Below are 21,971 nucleotides of genomic sequence, written 5' to 3' on the forward strand. Positions count from 1 at the left end.
GACCAAATACGAATGTCCGAGAAGAGCCTTCAAATGTAGCCATGCAGCTGCACTTTTTATCACTGAAATACACAATCTTAGCCGAACAGATGTCGAATGCCAGTGGAGAAAAAGGAGGGTCGAAACTACGCTGTCAAATCAAGTGGTTTCAAAGCTATTTCCTCGAACAAAAAGATACTATGCTTTGTCAAAGAACCCTACGCAAGCCGATTGTTCCGCACTGTATGATTAAAAATAATATGGAAAGTTTACATGACTCTGCTGGCTGCTCAGCCCTGAGCCACCTGCTGCTACTAAACTGCCCATGCCTTCCATAAAAGAAATTATTTTCTCTGCCGAGTTTCTTCGAGCAAAAGGGAGTCAAGAACAGCTGGATTGATTGATTCGCCGTTCCAAACTAGATGTACATAAAATTGCAAGGATTAGCCAGTTAACTGTGGGCCAAAGAGAGAACCCTGTTTGGCATTTGGCCAGAAGGGGTCGAATTACTGCCAGTAACTTTGGCTCTGTCCTCAAAGCTAAGAGTCACTCCTTCACTAGTAAAACGTCTAGTTGGGAGTATGATTTATCAAGAGTCAAAGCAGTCCAGTGTTGAGTTAACGATGAAAAAGAAGCCATTACAGCGTTCACCTTAAAAGCAGGGAAAATTGTTAAGGATACTGGTATCGAGTTTGATTCATCTGAGATTTTTGGTGCTTAACCTGATGGCATTGTCGAGGACAAAACTGTCCTGGAGGCAAAGTGTCTACATACTGAACGAAACCTAACAATAGCAGAAGCTTTGAATTCAACATCATTCTGCCTTGAAAAAATTGAAAGTGGGCAGGGTTATACCTTGAGGAAAGACCATGTGTACTGGGATCAAGTCCAAGGTGATTTGATGGTCTGCAAACATCCCACAAATAACTAAGTTTTATTGTGATTATATTCTCCCCAAAATTGTGGAAGGAGAATAGTAAATTATTTTATTTTTAACTTTCCATGTGACTGCTTTAAGACATGTTAAATTTGCAGTATGCAACTGTTGAGTTAAAGATTAAATTTAAGATTTAATAGTTTTCCTTGCCAAAATTTCCTTTTAACCTGTAGCATACATGTAATCTTACTCAATGATACACTAGGAACAAAACTATTCAAAAACAATGTCCTCACATTCCTCTTTGATTAGTGAAAATCACAAACTTACAAGTGCTGCAACCAGATGAAACAATAAATCGTCATAACAACATAAATAAGAGGGAATGAAACTTGAAAAAGGAAAAAAGAAGGTCCAAGCTGCTTACGACAGAGCTATAGGTAAGCTCTAGGAAGACGACATTCAATGACAGGGTGCGGCAGATTGTCAGATGCACGATGCCTTGGCTAGCTTGCATAAGTTTACCCAGAAGGTGTCGGAGCAAAGGGCACTAGAGGCAAACCGACGGGCACAAGTGGCAACACGGGCAAGCGTCAAGCGCCAACTAGTATAGCTGCTGCAACCGAGGTTCTCGGAGGCAGTAAGACTGAGTGGCACTGGCGGCAACATCTGTGAGGCCGATGAAACCAATGATTCAGACATTAGTGTACCTCAGGATTGGTTCGAAGAAGTTGAGGCTAAGGAGATAGAAGTGATTGAGACGAAGGTGGACACTGCGCAGAAGGATCAGGAAATACCTGTGGCTGCCAGTGGTAGTGAACTGGACATAGTGCCAGTTCACAGTCCCTGTGAACTCCAGAGAACTCCATACTTTTACACTAGTGAGAGTATGGAGGCCTTGCTTAACGCACTGCCTAAGGGGCTAAGCTTCGGCGAGACTAATTTGACAGGTTGTAGCAGTGGCAGTAGTGACACTACGGGTGATGAAAAACAGAGAGATACGAGCATGGACACTAATGTTGGTAGAAGAGGTTAACTCCTGAACTTATGAACTCCTTCAGGTGATGATGAGTTTCTGTAAGGTCACCAATAAAGACCTGATGGACGATGTCAGCCTCGGAGAAGATTCCTTAAAAAATAGAGAAAGCACAATATTATTATGCTTTATTAGTTATCTTGAGGTGTTGACTGATGTTCTAAAAAAAGAATCAAGGAGATTGACCCACTAGAAGCTGAGATATAGCCAGCCAAACACAGGTCTACCTAATAAAGAATCAGAGGAAAACCCTTCGAAAATCCCGAAAACTGTGACGTATAAAATCGACTTAATGTTAATGTGCCGGAGTTGCGCACCCTTACCGCCGTTACGTATAATGATTGTTTTGGCTACGAAATGTGAAACGCTTCTCGCAATAGTAAATAATTTACAGACTAGCTCTGGTTTCTCAGGAAAATCAAGCAAACATTGTGTGGTAAAGGCATTTGCCCACAACCCCTCGCCGTGATTTTTCAAAGCAGAAGAGCAGATTTTGACTATTGTGCTTCAAATTTTAACTCGATCTTGACGGATATGCTCCGAAGATCCTCTGTTCAACGAACGGCGCGTGTATAGTCTATATGCGACATCCACGATTGCAGTTCGTTTAGAATAAGAATGTGAATTTTTGTTCAATCATCATTTTTCTACTGGGTATCTACTGCAGCATTCAGTTGATTTTCATGATTATCGTCACTATTAACAGACTGTAAGTTCACCACAGCCATAATCTTAAAAAGAATAGCTTTACCGTGCTGCTCTTGCTGTAAGAAAAGAAAACGATAGCTTTTGATTTGATTTTTCTATTGATCTATTATCTTATTTATGATTATTTTTTATGATTAATATACTAATCATAATGCATATTATACAAAATAATAATATAACTGCGTATAGAATAAATGATGTAACTAATATAATTTGTAGAAAGTGATAGCAGAATGTTGCGAAATAATAGATGCGTGTAATTATTTTATTCTAAAACTAATCTACACGTCAGAGGGACTGGTTCGGAATTCAGAGCAATGATAGTTAGGCCCAATTTGATTGTTCTATACTTCCAGGGATTAAACTAATTAAAACGCCGTGATTGTTATTGGAGAGCGCATTAGTTGGCTTAATTGACCAATGGCACACAAGTCGATTTCATACGTCATATATTGATGATTACCAAAACACTTATGTTTTTTGGTAGACCTGTGTTTGGCTGGCTATATCTCAGTTTCTGGTTGGTCAATCTCCTTGATTCTTTTTTAGAACATCAGTCAACGCCTCAAGATAAATAATAAAGCATAATAATATTATGCTTTCTCTATTCTTTAAGCAGGAGAACCGGTTTATGTGTAAAGAATGGTTTCGATACATGTCGAAGGAGCCTTCATAAATAAATGGTACGTTCCTATTATTTACAATTTCCCTTCCTTGAAGATGTTCAGATTTTGCGCTTGGTGGTTGTGTTTGGAGTGACGCCTGCTCAAATAATTTGAAAAAAAAGGGCATGTTGTGTATGCGCGCATCAGCCCCATGCCCGGTCGTCTTGTAGGACCTTAGGTTACGCATGCCAGCCTGGCATTGAGAGGTCGCTCCGCAAATACGTGGATCTACAGGAGTCGACTATGTGGACAGCTACGGAGCTATATAAGCATGTGACGAACTGCAGACGCAGCTTTTCCCTTGTGAAATATTTGGTGAGCGCATTTATGTAACAATAATTGAAGCAGATACTGTTAGCAAAAAGTTGGCCCCCTATAGTTATCCATTATAAGTGATGAAATGGGCAGTGAAAAATAATGGGTACACTTGCTAAAAATGCCTAAGGGAAACTTCATAGGACACAGTCAAGAAAATCTAAAGCTTGGATCACTCAAAATATATCAGCTGAAGGTAGCTAGAACTGCAAATAAAACTGGCAACATCGCATACTCTCAGTTTAAAAATTGTTTTGGTATGAACAGGAAAAATCAAACCGATAGCTCCCACAAAATCATTTAGAGACAGACCACAAAAACTGTTTGCAAATTTAGATGATCTGATGCAAATCTGGGGTGAATGCAGCGTCGAAATGATATAGAATTTCAAGCAGACAAGTACTTGAGAAATGACCAAAGGCAATCAGAATTATTAAAAAAATGATTTGAAAACTTGAGGTTGTTTAAAATTTTGTTGAAATTCTTTTAGGCTGACTCTACAGACCATCTGTCCTGGTCTGCTTCTAAAGCTTATAACTTCAACCAGAGGAAGTCAAATACAGCTTTGCTGTTAGCTATCCCCAGTGATTACTCTTAAGTTGCTCATTGACTACTCATTCCATTGAAATCATTCAGAGACAGACCACAAAATCTGTTTGCAAATTTAGATGATCTGATGAAAATCTGGGGTGAATGCAGCTTCAAAATTATATAGAATTTCAAGCAAACAACTACTTGAGAAATGACAAAAGATTGTCAGAAGTAAAAAATTATTTGAAAACTTAAAGCACTTCAATTACATAAGTACTGTTTCAGCTTATTCAGGTTCTTCACTATTTTGGCTTTCAAATGAGCCATCGTTTGACATGGTAAGACAGACATGGGTTGGTGTTTATTGGATTTCCCCAGAGCTCTACCGCAGAAATGTGTAATGGTATTTGCTCGCAAACTGTGACGTCACAAGTTTCATATTCAGTGTTGTGTGCTCTTACCGCTTATTTTATCGCTTACCGCTTATATTTATCAACTACGATAATGACGCTAGTGGCAGGCGAAGGTAGGACAACCCAAGAGAACCAATGAATATGACAAAGGAATCAGTGTCATTAGCTTTCCATGTACAGATTATTTTTACGATAAATTACTCAGATTCCAAGCATCATACTATATTTTCCTGATATTATGCATTAGCCCTCTCTTTTTATAGTGATGTTGAGGGGCACGACTGAGGCTAATTAATTTCAAGCATTGAGTGATCTCGCAAGAGTGCAATCTACATATAGTCCTAGGGCCACATCACTGCAGGTCACAATTTAATCGATGTGATTTCATTACCTTTACCACCATGGGTATTTGACAACCAGGTATGTTGTTTGTCGTCATTTCTGTTTTTGTTTAATTTTGTTGTCGAAGTCAATTGAATTAAATCAATCGTTGGGGTTGACTCACTGCACTCCGGGATTGTTCAAAATAGAGAAGCCTACTGTAAATAACTTAATCTGCCTATAAGCTAGTAGCATACACAAAGTGATAAATTTAACTGTCCAATACACCTGTTTTCTATTTTTCATATACTGTAATTTATTTTAATATAATATAAATTTTTATATTTTTTCTTTTTGATATTTAATTACTAATTAGTTATTAATCAAGTTATTAATCATTTCTGTATGGGACAAACAATGCCATCATATAAAACGCTGTGATAATAATTACTATAAACGTTTAAAATGAACGAAAGGATGAAAATAGTAAACTCTAAAAGTGCGTTTACACTGGCCGACACCGACTGCGATCAAGTGCCAATACCCCGACTCAGACATTTCACGTATCGGTGCCGACATCGACTCCCCGACACCGACTCCTTTACATTGCAACGATCGAACTATTTTTGTCGGTACCAACAGCCAATCACAGCGCTTCACCGTTCTGACCTTCACTCGACCACGCGAAGACGAGGACACATAAAAATCAACGCGCTTGATGTGGAAAATTCTATACTACCCTAGGACACTTATATTTCGCTAGTATTTAGTTTCGTGAGTAGCACACAGAGTAAAATTTCGCTGCAACTTAATTTCGCAGCTCTGATGAGTGCGAAAATATAGTGATGTGAAAATAAATACAGTGGAACAAACAAATTAGATTCCTCAGGTCCGGTCCTCTAGTAAAAAGTTTTTATATTTGCGACTAGTTTGTATTTGTAACCCGCAGGTATAAATGTATGGCAGAAATCGATAATTCAACGTGATCGCTTGCTGCCATTTGTTTCTTGGACTATCAATGACGTCTCGGTCCTTTTCGTCGTGACCGATATGGTACCAATATTAGATCTCAAGTATTTATAGCAAGCGATGGCCATGGCACGTTTTGAGTTCACAATATTTCAAATTTAAAAAAAATCAAATACAGTACATGTCTCATAAAAAAGAAAATAGATAAAAACCAACATCACAACCAGAACTGTATAACATGGTTGGACCTGGTGAGGGTTGTTATCGTTTTTGGTTGGCAGTAAAATTCATCACTACAATAAGTATTATTTAATTGTATGACTTCACCTACCAGACTTTCATCCTCATCAGTTACAAATTCGGTGACTAAACTGATATCATCATCGTCTTCGTTTGTCTTGGCTTTTCCAAAAAAAACTTGTTATCTTAATTTGCTTTGCCATGCTGCTCATTCGGTGTATTAACGAATTTACTAGAAATTTCCCAATGAGCTCAATCACACACAAAATTATCTGCATTTCTAATATCACGATTTTGTTGTGGATATCAATGAACTACAGGGCCGTATTCCCTTGGACAGCTGGCCGGCTAAGACGCCCCAACTTTTTAGGAATTTCATAGTCCAACGGCTATAGAAAGGTTTTTATCGCTGTAGAATATCACTTTATTCGAAGCCATAGATACAAACATCAACTTTTAGTAGTTCTTAGGCGTCATTATTATCTTCATCAGCGGCAAAATATTCTTGTTAACGACTTTTATAAAGGTTTGCAAAATATCAAGTTTTAGCAAACATCTGCTTGCCCATATCCTACTTAATGAACTTGAAATAAAATCGGCAAAAATGATCTTTGTTAAAACGCTTAAAAGAAAAATATGTCTTCTTTCTGAGCTTTTTAACTGCATACAAGTTTTGCCTGTTTTAATTTTAAAACGTTTTGTCAGTCACATCAGCTAAAACAAAGCAAATCTCAAAAAATAGAAAAATGTTGATACTTGCCAATAAAATTTTTTAAAACTTCACGTGAGAGGCCCGGCTGAGGCCCTACATAAGAGAAACCTGTTGGGAGCTTACAGCACCCCCCCCTCCTTCTCCACACCCCAGATGTTCATAACTAGTCGTCTAACATTAGCCCCCCAACTTGCAACCAGTGAATACAGGCCTGTGTAGAACATAGCTATTTAATTTCGAATTTTCGCTAGTTCGTTATGATAGTTTAGTTTCGCGCATGAATTTTTCGCGTGATGATGACTCCGCGAAAACGCGAAAGTTAGATGCCGCGAATACTTAAGTGTCCTAGGGTAGTACTACACTACTACTGCTGCTCCTACTACTACTACCGCTAGAAGCAACTACTGTATGCCGAATGGAGTCTTCCGATGACGATGAGATTTTATTGATGGTAGGATCGGCTGCGGCAGCTCTGACAGCCTGTAGGATGGAGGAAGAACAGGTTTGTTTGATATAATATTTATTTTGTTGTTGTTGTTTGTTGGTAGTAACAGTAGTAGTACTAGTTATTAGTTATTGTTTTGTGTACACAAGAAACTTTTTGGTGTACGTTTGCGTGTCAGACTGCTATCAACATACGTACCAGTCTAGTCTACTACTATTTATTTATTTAAATAATATTATTATTATTACACTCACTACTATAATATAACTGCTAATGGTTTTCAATAGCTTCACTGAGATTAATTTTCGGTGATGGCTGGTACTAAGATTGTTGGTCAGAGTGTGTTTAATGATATTATTCCGTCATTTAGTAGTCTCAATCTTCTCATGTGTTTTATGCAGAACCATCCAGATAGGCGGAAGAATCGTATATGGACATGCCTTATCACAAGCTCAAGGCAAAGGAGTGGTGCTTATTATGCCACTGTGCCACTACTGATACATGATGACGATAACGATGATGATGACAGTGGACTTCCATCAAATCGTGTTGGAACATTCAAAAATTATTTCAGAATGACACGCAAGCAATTCGATCTTGAGAAAGGTAGAACCCCTTATAGCCAAGGATAACACTGCACTCCGAGACAGCATAAGTGCTGAACAAAGACTGATGGTGACACTGAGGTACTTAGCGACTGGGACAAGTATGACACAACTCCATTATGATTGGTGTATATCTGTTGCCTCCCTGTCTGCAATCATACCATTAACATGCCACGCCATTTACACATCTTTGTGTGCTCATTATCTCAGGACACCTACCACAGAACAAGAATGGATTGAGATTTCCAGGCAACTAGAGGACAATTGGAACTTTTCTAATGCACTGGGTGGATTCTGTGAAAATTCCCAATTATTCAAGCCATGCGCACACACATACACACTGTGTCCTTTTGTTACAGGGGCTCTTGATGGGAAGCATATCATTATGACAAAGCCTTGGCATGCAGGTTCTGAATTTCACAATTATAAAACGCAGGAGTCAATAATACTCATGACTATGTGTGATGTCAATTATTCGTCAGTGTAATGATGAAACTACTGTGTCCGCGCGTGTGTGAAATCTTTTGATATTCATTCAAGCATGACCATCATGCTTGGACCACCCATCCAGCTTGAACTCACCAGAACCAAACTTTGCATGTTGATAGTTTAATACTTCAAGAATATGGTGAGCAATATTTAAAATGATTAAATTCATGCTTTCAGATTCACTTATGTTGATGTTGGAGCACAAGGTAGAGCTTCAGATGGTGGTGTATTTGGGAGGTCCACCTTGCAGCTGGGAATTGAGGGCAATACCCTAAACTTGCCCGCTGATCTATGTCCCTCCCCCCAATTCCAATCAGGCACTACCACATGTCATCTTGGCTGATGAGGCATTCCAGCTGCAAACCTATCTTATGCGACCTTATCCAAAACGCACTTTGAATCATGAACGAAGGTTGTGTACATGAATAGTCTTGTGATACACAATCGCCCCCATTATACTTTTCCGTGTGTTGAGGAGACTTAGATTTTCTACATCTATTGCAGATATTCAACTACAGACTCTCAAGATTGAGAAGATTGAAAATTCTTTTGGTATTCTTGCAAATACTTGGCGAATTCTACTGCGCAGGATTGATCTGGAGCCAGAAAAGATTAAAACTTTAAATTTGGCTTGCTGCATTTTGCACAACCTCCTGAGGAAGTCAAGAACACCACCACGAGGCGCACCACCTCAGACTCAAAATGATGAGGCTCAAGATTATGGAGAACAGCTGCCAGGACTTGCCCCTGTTGCTCTAAGGCCGACTGCAGCAGCCAGCCGAGTCCGTGATGCATACTGTCAATATGTTAACACTATAGGAGCGTTCTCTTGGCAGGAACGGATGGTGCCACAGCTTTAGTATTATGGTATATTTAGTTTATTTATCATAGCACATTTAGTGTAGTTATCATGTGTTCAAGGAACATGTTCATGTTTATTTTAATATCCACTAAGAAGAATATACACATCTTCAGATATCTTTGGGGAGTCTCAGGAATATGATAAAGTGATTTAGGGGCAAGTGACTGAGTTTGACTAATATTGAACCGAGGGATTTCTTGATTTTGGGGTGATCGGGCTGGACCATGATTGAATGGGGTGATTGGGTTTGAGTTACATGTGATGGGGGTTGAGTCATGATTGAATGGGGGTGATTGGATTTGAGTTGCATGTGATTAGGCTGGGCCATGATTGAATGGGGATGATGGGGCTTGGGTTGTTTGTGATGGACCAGGATTGAATTGGGATGATTGGGTTTGAGTTACACGTGATGGGGCTGAGCCATAATTGAACTGGGTTGGGACAGGATTGAACTGGGATAGGTGCTGGGTGTAGGGTGATTGTTGAGTATCTGTGATATTGAAAGCGATGTTGTGAAGGAGCTGCTGGATTTGTACCATGGCAGTTGACCTCTGGAATGGTGTTGGTAATGAGTTGATCTGAGTCGCAACATTTGCTCCAAAATGTGAATACTCATTAGTGGTCTACTTCTTCTTTTCCTCCACAATCTCTCGGAATGTGGAGGTCATTTGTTGAGCAACAGCAGCGATAGCAGAAGTAGGCTTTGATCTTTTCCGACCACTTCGTCCAGCTACAGTAGAAGCTGCAACAGAGCCCCCTGAGGTAGATGATGGTGCTGAGGCACTTGCTGTACTGAGCGTATCATCATAATCAACAGAGTCCCAAAAAGAAAAGACATTGATTCAACAAAGCATGGATTCATTATCAGCAACTACTCACGCAAGAACCTTGACACACTGAAAGCTGATTACATATATATTAATATTACAGGAATATACTAGACTTACAGGCAGGTTATCCTCCACTACAGGCTCTGGTTGTGGTGCAATGGAAGATATAGTTTAATGTATATCTACAGTGCTACTCAGAAATAGGAGGCGCTCATAGTATGGCCACGAAGGCATATACACTTGAGCTGCTCCCGCGCCAGAGCGACTGCCCTGCTGCATCATTTTGTATTTCTTTACAAAACAGGTTCTGAGATTAGCATATTTAGCTTTCATTAGTTGTACTGCAAAATAAACAGAATGTAATATATAGTGACAGTGATAACAGTTGGTGAATAGCCATGTAAAGCCTGACAGAACACATGGTGATATTGTTGGTATGTCCATGCCACATCTACACAACATCATTATGAGGAAAAGTGAATAAACAAATTTTATTAAATGAATAATAATTCAAGGAATGAATAAAATACCAAGCAATGAATGAATGATGAGGCAATGAAAGAATGATGAAAGTCCGAATAATTATAATAAAATGACTGAATGATGAAGCAATGAAAGAATGATGAAAGTCCGAGCAAAGAACTGTACGTACAATAATAATTCAAGGAATGAATAAAATACCAAGCAATGAATGAATGATGAGGCAATGAAAGAATGATGAAAGTTCGAATAATTATAATAAAATGACTGAATGATGAATGAAAGAATGATGAAAGTCCGAGCAAAGAACTGTATGTACAGTTCTTTCGTCTGAGTAATTATAATAAATAAAATAATAATTCAAGGAATGAATAAAATACTGAGCAATGAACGAATGATGAGGAAATAAAAGAATGATGAAAGTCCGAATAATCCAAAATAAAATGATTGAATGATGAAGCAATGAAAGTCCGAGCAAAGAACTGTACGTACAGTTCTTTCGTCCGAGTAATTATAATAAATAAAATGAATAATGAAGAATATTGAATGGTGAATGTATATTAATAGTGGTAGTAGTAGTGATGGTGGTAGTAGTAGTGGTGGTAGTAGTAGTGGTGGTAGTAGAGCTAGTAGTAGTACTAATAGTAGTCGTACAACTGGCTATTCACTTTTGATTAATTTAAATAAAAGTTACAGCAACTTACCAGTAGAATTCATTGATTGGGCCAGCGAAACATAATATTCCTGAGCCTTCGTGCGGGCTTCTGGAAGTCGATGGTTCCAAATAAACTGCCTCATTTCTAGTTCCTCTATAAACAAGTCTGTATCGACTTGTTTTATCAACAAATTAACTTGATTTTTTGGTACTCTTGCGTTTACATCGTTGCTAGCCATGCTGGTTCACTATCAGAATGAGTGCGAGGGAAAGTTTAATGAGGATCCTAGCTTCTGATCGGCTGAAGAGCGACCGATTTGTCGGCGCAACCGGGCACTGCTAGGTTGCACCGACACCGATTTTCATATCGGTGCCGACACCGATCTCTCTGTTCACACCTACCAACGCCGACTCATCAAATTTGTCGGTGCTCGACAAAATCGGTGACAAAATCGGCCAGTGTAAACGCACCATTAACAATCGCCCGAAATCTATTAACCCAGAACATCTGTTTGTATTGGTCGGGCGTTAGCGCGATACCCGGGCATTGTTGATTATCTAGAATGCTAGTTTATTATTAGCGCTCTCTGGGTTTAAGAGCACCGATTGTCGCAAAAAAGCGCAGCCTCAATAGCAGCGAAAAGGATTGACGATCTAAGGCTAAATGATAATTATGACATCACATTGTGGGAACCATAACCAAGTAATTTTTTATTGCAGTACATACTTTTGACACCATATTTTTCATAGTTCTATTATTCTTTGGTTATTGAACATAGGCTCATGCAAAAGCCAAGACTGATATACTGAAATATATGATAAAAGTACTTATGTAATTTATATGCTTTAAGCACGTTTAAAATATAGTTGAGATTTTTTTAGGGTGACTACACTATATGTCCTGATCTGCTCCTAAAGCCTATAACTTCAATCAGAGGAAGTCAAACACAGCCTTGCTGTTAGCTATCACCAGTGACTACCCTGAAGTTGCTCATTGACTACTCATTCCATTGAAATCATTCAGAGACAGACCAAAAAAACTGTTTGTAAATCTAGATGAGCTGATGCAAATCTGGGGTGAATGCGGCTTCAGAATGATCTAGAATTTCAGGTAAACAACTACTTGAGGAATGGTGAAAAATTGTGAGAATTCAAAAATGATTTAAAATTTTGTTGAAATTCTTTTAGGGTGACTGCAGATCATCTGTTTTGATCTGCTCCTAAAGGCTATAACTTTAATCAGAGGAAGTCAAATATAGCCTTGCTGTTAGCTATCACCAGTGACTACCCTGAAGTTGCTCATTGACTACTCATTCCATTGAAAAGAATAGCAGGCAAGTTGTCATTAGAGGATTAGTTCAGAAATGCAGCTTTGTACAAGGATGTAATAACAGTGATAGAGTGATAGCAAGTGATAACAGTGATAGCAACAATAACTCCATGATAGTGCTCGTAATAATAACCCAATTGCTACACTAGGCATATTTTTGGTCAATTTTTAACACATTTCTGTCAAAACTTTATACCAAATCCATCAAACTGGTAACAGCTAAAAACACACAATACACAGTGACTGTTTATTAAAGATATACCCAACAAAAGTATTCATGAATTAAATTTCAGTTTTACAACGATTTACAGTTGTACAACGATTACAGTTCAATCAGGTTGTCTACCAACAACAAAAATTCAACAAACCACTGCTCAGTAAAAAATTTACATACAATGAACTAGAACAATAAATTTAGATTAGCCAAATACTGCATACATGGTTAAAAACAACAAAAAACCATTAATATAGCAATTGATGCTATAATGCAGTTTTGTGTTTGTTCTGCTATATTAATAGCTATCTAGCCAGGATATCATTTTTTCCACAACTATTCTCGTGACAGAATCACTGAGCATGACACGAAAATGACTGAGTTGAAAAAGCTAGTGTCAAGTTTTAGTGATAACATTTTACAAACTAAGCTCTCATTGGTGGTAAAATGTGAAGCATCAAGTGAAAACCTGGAAGATATTTGTGTAGGAAGATAGGCCATGAGCTCCATGAGGCCAGGAGAGCTTTATCGTCTAGGCACGAATAGAGAAAAAATTTCTAGCAGTTGCTTTTGCAATGAAGTTTTACTATAACACATATCAGAAGCCCACTCATGTACCCTGGATCAACAAACTAGTGAAAGCTATTCTCAACAAACCACCTGCTGTGGCACCAAAGACACTTCAGGCATGATGGTGAAACCGCTGCAGCATATTATTGCAAAAGGTAAAATAGGGATATTTCGATACACTGCAGACATTCTATCTCGTGATTATTTAAACTTCACCACTAATAAGTGAACAGCTGAACATCTGACAAAAGTGTACCTACTACATATTCCTAAGAGCACAGTAAAAGAAACTGATAATGCCCATACTCACAGAGAAACCATAACATATAGCAGGCTTGAACCTATTCCAGCGGGTTGAAAAAACTACTTCATCACAGTAGACCACTACAGAAATTGATGAAAAGTGGGCTTTATGCATAGCATCACAACACAGAATCTTTGAGAAGCTAAACCATCACATTAGCGAGTTTGGAATATCAATAGTCGCTTCCCATCTAATAAGTTTCAGACATTAACAGTGAAATATGACGTTGAGCATTTCACTTCATCACACCATTTACCTAGTGCCAATTGTGAAAGCAAGGGCACAATGAAGGTAGCCAAATCAGTAATGACCAAGTGCAATAAGAATTAGTCAGATAAATCTTCGACTATTATGGAAATCCAAAACACTCCAACGCAAGGTTACAAAAGGTCAACTCAGCTGTAGTGACTCAGCTGTCAACATTGCCATTAGTGGTACCAAAAGTGTTGTATCAAAAGAAAAACGCTACCATATACATTAGCAACTCGACTATGACAAATGTTCTGTTACAAAAAACACTTGAAGAAGTGTCATGATGTATTTTAGTTGCCCTCAGTGCCCTGTTAATATGTCATGATGTGCACTCAATGCCCTGTGGTTTTTGCTTGCTGCTTGCTATTTCTGTGTCTTGCATCATACTAGTTGATCACGCTTGCTAGATACAACGAGGGCAGTTTATCTTTAGCAATCATAGCATTCAGTTGAATGAAGAGATTCGAAATGCCCAACACAAAACCTATGACTTTATGACAAGGTGATATAGTAATAATCGAGCCAAAATTACAAAGATATATGGCAGAAAGTATAATTCGGAGATGGTCATCTACATGACTTAGAAATAGATAATGGTATAATATTAAAACGTTGAAACATACCTCAAATTTCTCGCTTGTTCACATCATTATGAATTATTACCTCACTAAAGAGCTTTTTAGGTCATCTTATGAGATATCTTGAAATCATGAAATGAAAAAAACAGCAATTAAGTAATCCATGGTTTTGTAAAATTTATTGGTAAATTTTTGCTGTTTTATTTTTATATCCAAATATAGAGAATTGCATATCTTCTTTGTACATCATCCCATGTTGACAAAAGTTACTGGAGGCAGCTATAGACATGTTCTTTTCACAATGCACTCATCAACTTCATGATGTTACATCATTCCGAGTTGGAATGAACATTTTGGTTACTAAAAGTCATTTGGGGTACATTGAAACACAAAGGGTATGAGGCAAGTTGAAATATGTTTCAATAATAATAATAGAGGAGCAAGTCGCAACATTTCTCAAACTTGCCCCTCTATTTTTATGGAGGGGAACAGCTTGAGTAGCGTTAAAGCCCTAAATTTCTGGACAATATTGATATCATGACTGCAAATGCCAACATATAAACATATAAAAAGAAAAGTTTGATCTTTAGATCAACATGTACATATGTGTAGAGAAATTAACCCTTCATTGGTTCTACTGTCCAGTGAGCAATACTAATGGAATGTTATGAGCTACCAAAAATCACTTAGAGGTGACAAGTCAGCGTTCAGCTATTTTCTTGCTCTCCGGGTGGTCCACTTGATGCTTATTGTTCGGGTTTGGCGCTTGGCGAGCATTGGCCGATTGACGTAAGAGTGGTGGTAAACTTGCACCAATTATTTTACTGTTTTTCTCATTACCTGCTATTTTATCCAGTCGAGTTCTAGTTGCAATTTCTGTGACATCAGTTTAGTTTCTGGTGTCACCATGCTAGCTCATACATTAGAGACAGTTGAGCGTTTTCTGGTGTCACCATGCTAGCTCATACATTAGAGACAGTTGAGCGTTTTACTATTATTCAGTAGAAGTTTTGTGGCTCTGCCACCCAGTTTGCTTATTACAGCAACTTTAACATCAGAGATAGAAGTGTTAGAGGGTGCACAGACAGCACGAAGGTGTGTAACAATTATGCAATTTACTCGAAGCCTATTATATCATTAATTGCTTTGTTTGTTTCTTTAACTTGTATTTTGTTCTGATTTTGTATACATATTTTAAGCATGGTTATTCATTTTCTAATAGGCTTCATGGTCATCAGTTATAAATAAAGAGATCAGTGAACCTCAACCTCTCCAGCACCCTTTATAATTGTCACACTAGAGATCGGCATAAGTCTCTATAGTGAAGCCTTCTGTTCTGACGGAGGAAGCAGGAATTCACCTTCATCAGCACAGAGCTTTAATCAAGTAGATGTAACCAGCGCAGAAGCCAGCTAAGTAAATCATTGCAACAGATCATCAGTCGGTGTATGTCATATAATTGGCATCGCATCAATTACATTTACCATAGCCTGAACAAGCTTGGACAGCATTATTATTAGCACGGCATAGTGCATTCAATTTGATTATAATCCTATAAATTAGATCTTCATTGTGGTGGACAAAAGTTTTTGGATCTTGTCCAAATTTAACTTTGAGTGGCATTACCCCATTTATTTTATTACCTCGCAGATACTACGCCTAGCTGTTAATACAGGGTATTGTCCTTTGTATTATTCACATATTGGTGGACATCTGTTTTCTTTTGAACTGTAAAAGCTGTAGTGACAGAGATTGCTGCTAAACAGAACACTACAAATCTAGTGCGCATGCACGCGAACATTATCATTATCGGCTAAAAATAAGGGCGTGACCCTTTGCAATAAGTTGACTGCTTGCCTTACCGACATTTGCCCTTGCGCGATTCCACCGCTAAGCCTATGATAACTGCTGTATCTTGTGAGCTGCGCGGCGGGCTAGAAATGGCTGACCAATCTGACCAGTGTTTATCTGTAGATGCAAATAATAGTGAAACAGGTAGTAGTAGTGAAATCAGTGTGCATGAACTTTCTCAAAATACAAACCCCAGGAGTGAAGGTGTCGAGTCGGATAAAGTAGCAGAATCAGAAATATTTAGTGAAAGACCAGTTAGGACAAAAACCCTCTCAGCCTTAGCTAAACAAAACCGACTTACTGAACTGTCAATTCAATTATCAAAAACTGTAAATCGCAATCAGCATATCTTAGATAGTGTCTACCAAAATTTTGAGAGCTTAGATACGGTAGAAAAGCTTGAGCGCGCACTGTATGACATAGAAGATGCTGCAACCCAGGTTAATGATGTGTTTGATGAATTGTATTTGTTGTCATCAGATAAAGTCGACCCCCAAACGCTGAACCAGTTTGATTGTCACATTAAAGAAGTTGATGTGATTAAAGGAGTATTCCGAGAAAAAATTGTTGAGTTTGAAGAAATAGCAGCACGAGCCTCTGCAGAAAAAAACGAACTTCAGCAGATGCAAGAACGGCTTGTTGAAATGGAACAGGCACTAGAAAAGGAAAGAAAGATCTTCGAGGAACGAAAAGAAGCTCGGGGCCAGGTACGCATGAAATTCCTCAACCAGTTACGTGCCAAGAAGTCTGACAGCACTGACCAGGCTCAATTTGGTAGCCACCAACCTACTTATGCAGACATGCCTATTCAGCAGGATGAGTTTTTACAAGACTGCAACTTACCTACTCGTCAACCTATCTACAGCAGCAGCAAGCAGCCACCAGCAAAAGAGTTAGCAACCACTCGAGGTAATGAGTCGATACATCACCAGCCCCACAGTACACATAATGAAGTCGATGCTGTAACTGCTATCGAGCACTTAGCAAGCAGCTTGGTTACTACGATGAAGTCTACAAAACGTACAACACTCACTCCAGCCACTTTCAAGGGAGATCCTCTCCAGTTTGCTGACTGGGAGACAGATTTTGACGCATATGTCCAGTCAGAAGGGTTGACTGGAGTTGAGCCACTCAGATATCTGAAAAAGTTTGTCATTGGTGAGCCTAGAGAGTGCCTTAGTGGGTTTTTCATTACAAACACTGCAGAAGCCTATACGCTAGCTAGGGAGCAACTAAGAGAACGTTTCGGAAGAAAGAGGCATTTGGCACGTGCACTGAGAAAATACCGCCCGGAGATGGTAAGCAGTTGCAAAAGCTAGCAGACTACCTCAATCAGGTCTGCAGCTCAATGGTGTCAATACCAGGGCTTAAAGTTCTCGATGATAGTGAAGAGATTGAGAAGTTAGCAGGCAAGTTGTCTAGCTGGATGAAAACTAACTGGGCTAGAAAGAATAGAAATATAAGAAGACGAGAAAGTCGGGAGGCGACATTTGCAGAGTTTGTGCATTTTGTCACTGATGAAGCAGAGCTACTCACGGAGCCATTACTAGAAAAAGAGAAAGAGCAAGCACCTAGAAGACAGGGACGAGAAAGACAGGTTCAAAGCTTTTCAACGTCAACGAAGCAGACTCCTAAGCGGGAGTGCATATTCTGCAGCAAAGCACATCTCACGAGTAACTGCTTTGAACTTGAAGCCAAGCCGTATGATGCAAGGATAGCCTTCATAAAAGAACGCCGACTTTGTTTTGGCTGCCTTAAAGAAGGGCATCGAACTGCTAACTGTCCTGAAAAGATGACATGTAGGACTTGTAAGAAAAGGCATCCTTCGTGTCTCCACAAATGACCAGAAGATTGGAATAATGGAGAGCCACAAGCCTCATATGCAAGCTCAGAACCTAAGGAAGCAAGGCCGAATATAATGATAAAACAGATGAAAGTTAGCTCCAATGCTAATGAACATGAAATCAAGGATGATCAGATTGTCAAATCACATAACACACAAATTTGTGCACATACCACAAGGCACAGAAACTCTGATAAACTTAGTATGGTTTTACCAGTATACGTATCAACAAATGCCAGCAAGAAGATACTGGTCTACGCCATGCTTGACACCCAATCTGACGCCTGCTTTATTTCACAATCGGTAGCTTCTATGCTACAACCTGAAAGCATCAGGGAGACTATAACTATCGCTACTATGACAGGTTCCTCAACAAAAGAGCTCACAAAATACTCTAATATTGAATTACAAGGCCTTTGGGAAGATGCTAGCACAACTATCTCAGCTTATGAAAGTGCCAGCCTACCTTGTGAGCGTCGACATATTCCTACCCCACTAAACACTCAACACCTGTCTCACTTTCAAAAGATACAAGACAGTCTACCACCCTACATGGATGATGTTCCGATTGGTCTCTTGCTAGGGACAGATTGTCCTGAAGCGTTAGCGCCCATAGAGTCTGTAGTTGGAGGCCTCGAAGAACCATTTGCCATCAGAACCTTCTTAGGCTGGACTGTTTGTGGAGGCAAGGTATCAGCTAGGGAAAGCTCGTATAAAAGCGCGACAGCGAAGGTTCAAGTTAACACCACTCTAACAAAAAGTATTCAGCAAGAATATGAGTGTTTGCAGTATCGTGAAGAAGAACAGACGATCTCTCAGGATGATCTTAAGTTCTTGTCGATTATGGCTAGGGAGACGAAGCAACTGGAAAACAAGTTTTACCAGATGCCACTCCCATTTCGACAGAGACCAAATCTGCCTGACAACAGGAACCAAGCTGTAAAAAGATTGAACTCGCTTGTTAAGCGATTGGCCTTAGATCCAGAATTAAACAATGAATACCAAACCTTCATGAACCAACTCATAAAGAATGGTCATGCCGAACCAGTTCTCGACACGGAAATGGAAAAATCAGGGGAGATTTGGTATATACCCCACTTTCATGTAGTCCACCCGCAGAAAAAGAAGTTGAGGGTAGTGTTCGATTGTAGTGCCAGATATGCTGGTACATGCCTCAACGATCATTTGCTACAAGGTCCAGATCACATTAATAGTCTGGTAGGAATTCTCTGCAGATTTCGAAAAGAACAAATTGCAGCATCTTGTGACATCGAAAAGATGTTCTACAACTTTCGTGTAGAGAAAAATGATCGAGACTATCTACGTTTTCTCTGGCTTGAAGATGGAAAGGTCAGAGACTATCGAATGGCTGTTCATCTTTTTGGAGCAACATCATCTCCTGCTGTAGCAACGCATGGCCTAAGAAGACTTGCGGAGGACTACAAAGCAGAGTCACGGGAAGCAGCAAACTTCATTTGCCGAAACTTTTATGTGGATGATGGGCTCGTAAGTGCTCCGACTGCAAGTGAGGCCATACAGCTAATACAGGGCGCAAGACAAATATGCCAAGAAGGTAACCTTAGACTTCATAAATTTGCCTCTAATAGCAAAGAGCTACTCGAGGCCCTACCCAGAACAGAACGAAGCATAACCAATCTTGATCTTTTTGGAAGTCAGAGAACGCTAGGACTGATATGGTCCATGGACGAGGATATAATCAAGTTTTCACGTAGCATAGAACCTCAACCTTGCACTAGAAGAGGCATCCTGTCCACTGTAGCACAATTGTATGATCCTCTTGGTTTCCTGGCACCTTTTACATTGATGGGCAAAAACATACTCCAGAAGGCCAACCAGATCAACCTTGACTGGGATCAAAGTTTGGATGCTACTCTCAAGACGCATTGGGAAAACTGGCTGAAACATCTCAAAGAGCTAGACGGCTTAGACATACCAAGGTGCTTGAAACCAAATGACTTTGGAGCTGTCAAGGTAGCGGAAATTCATCACTTCTCAGATGCTAGCCTTAGAGGATATGGAGCCTGCTCCTACCTCCGACTCCTTAATGAACAGAACAGAGTTCATTGTACTCTCTTAATGGCAAAAGCCCAAGTAGCACCTTCCAAAGGGGCAGTGACTATACCGCGTCTTGAACTGCAGGCTGCTACAATCGCAACTCGTCTTGCCGATTTGCTTAACAAAGAACTTGACATGCCAATAAACGCAGAACACTATTGGACCGACTCTGAGATAGTGTTGTCATATCTTAATAACGACACTAAACGCTTTCACATGTTTGTGGCAAACAGAATCCAAGAAATAAAGATGAAAACAGATGTGGCACAGTGGCATCACATTCCATTGAAGGAAAATCCAGCTGACTTAGCTTCACGCGGATCCACAGTAGGCATGCTCTTGAGTTCCCCTTGGTTTCGTGGGCCAGAATTCTTATGGAAACAAGACATATCTGACAACATGAGGAAAAACGTCAGGACCACAGAACTAAATGCTAAAGACCCAGAGGTACGAAAGCTAACATCTCTAACAACTGCCATAACAAGAAGCTCAGAATTTTCAAAAAGGTTTAGCAACATAGGCAGCTGGAAGTCGCTCATCAAAAGTATTGCCATTTTAAAGAAATGTGCCAAATCAAAATCTTGGAACGCAAAGGAGATCAAAGTGGAAAACTTGAGGGAAGCTGAGGAGTTTATCATACGAACTACCCAGATGGAATGCTACTACCAGAATAACCACAAAGAGTCTCTGAAGAAATTGAACCCCCAGCTAGATGACAAAGGAATATTATGCATTGGTGGGAGAGTCAACGCTGCTTCAGGTCTGAATGACCAACAAAAGCATCCTGTCATAATTCCAAAAGCATCACACATAGCCAAACTAATCGTTCGACACTTCCATGAAAAGACTTTTCATTTAGGTCGCAGAAGCACTTTGGCAGCAGTTAAGGATGCAGGATACTGGATCATCAATGGCACCAGTTTGATCAAGTCTATCATCAGCAAGTGTGTGAGCTGTGCTCGACTTAGGAAAGGAGCAGAAAGTCAGCTTATGGGACAACTACCAAAGGAAAGGCTTGAGAACACTCCGCCTTTCACTCATGTAGGCATCGATGTCTTTGGACACTATGTTGTTAAAGATCGACGCACCGAACTTAAAAGATGGGGGCTCTTGCTGACATGCCTTTACTCGAGAGCCGTTCACATCGAAATCCTGGACGATCTGAGCACTGACACCCTAATAAACGCGTTGAGATGTTTTATGGCTATACGTGGAAACGTCAGTACAATACGCTGTGACAATGGGACAAATTTCGTTGGTGCGAATAACGAACTGAGCAAGCAAATAGAGCTGTCGAGTGGTAAGGTTAAAGATTACTTGCTGGAAAATCGCATAGAATTCAAGTTTAACACACCAGAGGCTAGCCACCAAGGAGGAGTGTGGGAACGAATGATACGTTCAGTTCGTGCTGTCCTCAACGGTATGGCATTAAAATACAACAGACGACTCACCTCCCAGACACTGAGAACAGCATTTTATGAGGCTGCCAATATTGTCAACAGCCGCCCACTCACTGCCACTAATATCAATGACCCGGAGGAAATGGTGATTACGCCTAATCACCTCCTCACCAGGAAGACGACATCGTTACCAGCCCTGCCGCCTGGAATCTTTGGAAACGATGAAATTTATGGAAGAAAACAGTGGAGAATGGCACAACAGTTTGCGCAAGATTTTTGGAATGCCTGGAAAGCAGATTATTTGCAACAGCTGACAATTAGACAAAAATGGACAATTCAAAGAAATGTCAAGGTGGGAGATGTTGTCATTATAAAAGATGAGCCCACTCCCAGAAACCAATGAAAAATCGGAATCATCACT

The 21,971-nt window shown here is 39.6% G+C and overlaps 2 protein-coding genes across 4 annotated transcripts in view; one reads left to right on the forward strand and one right to left on the reverse strand.

The window, feature by feature from the left end:
* Positions 1–21,971, reverse strand: part of LOC137406998 (homologous recombination OB-fold protein-like) — a 56,362-nt gene that overhangs the window by 18,349 nt on the left and 16,042 nt on the right. Inside the window, exon 1 of one of the 3 annotated variants that reach the window (XM_068093606.1) lies at positions 14,426–14,506. The exons of the other annotated variants lie outside the window; for them this stretch is intronic. The gene's annotated coding sequence lies outside the window, so the exon portion shown is untranslated. Of the gene's footprint in view, positions 1–14,425; positions 14,507–21,971 lie in introns of those variants that run through there. 3 annotated transcript variants of the gene reach the window in all.
* Positions 18,150–21,953, forward strand: LOC137400876 (uncharacterized). The gene has a single exon (XM_068087244.1). It carries the CDS (start codon positions 18,150–18,152, stop codon positions 21,951–21,953), a length of 3,804 nt encoding a protein of 1,267 aa, XP_067943345.1.

This window comes from Watersipora subatra, chromosome 1, assembly GCF_963576615.1.
Source record: "Watersipora subatra chromosome 1, tzWatSuba1.1, whole genome shotgun sequence".
Classification (NCBI taxonomy): Eukaryota; Metazoa; Bryozoa; class Gymnolaemata; order Cheilostomatida; family Watersiporidae; genus Watersipora; species Watersipora subatra.

Excerpts from the sequence above, each read along its gene's own strand:
- LOC137400876 (XM_068087244.1), top strand. The coding sequence starts at position 18,150 with ATGATAAAACAGATGAAAGTTAGCTCCAATGCTAATGAACATGAAATC.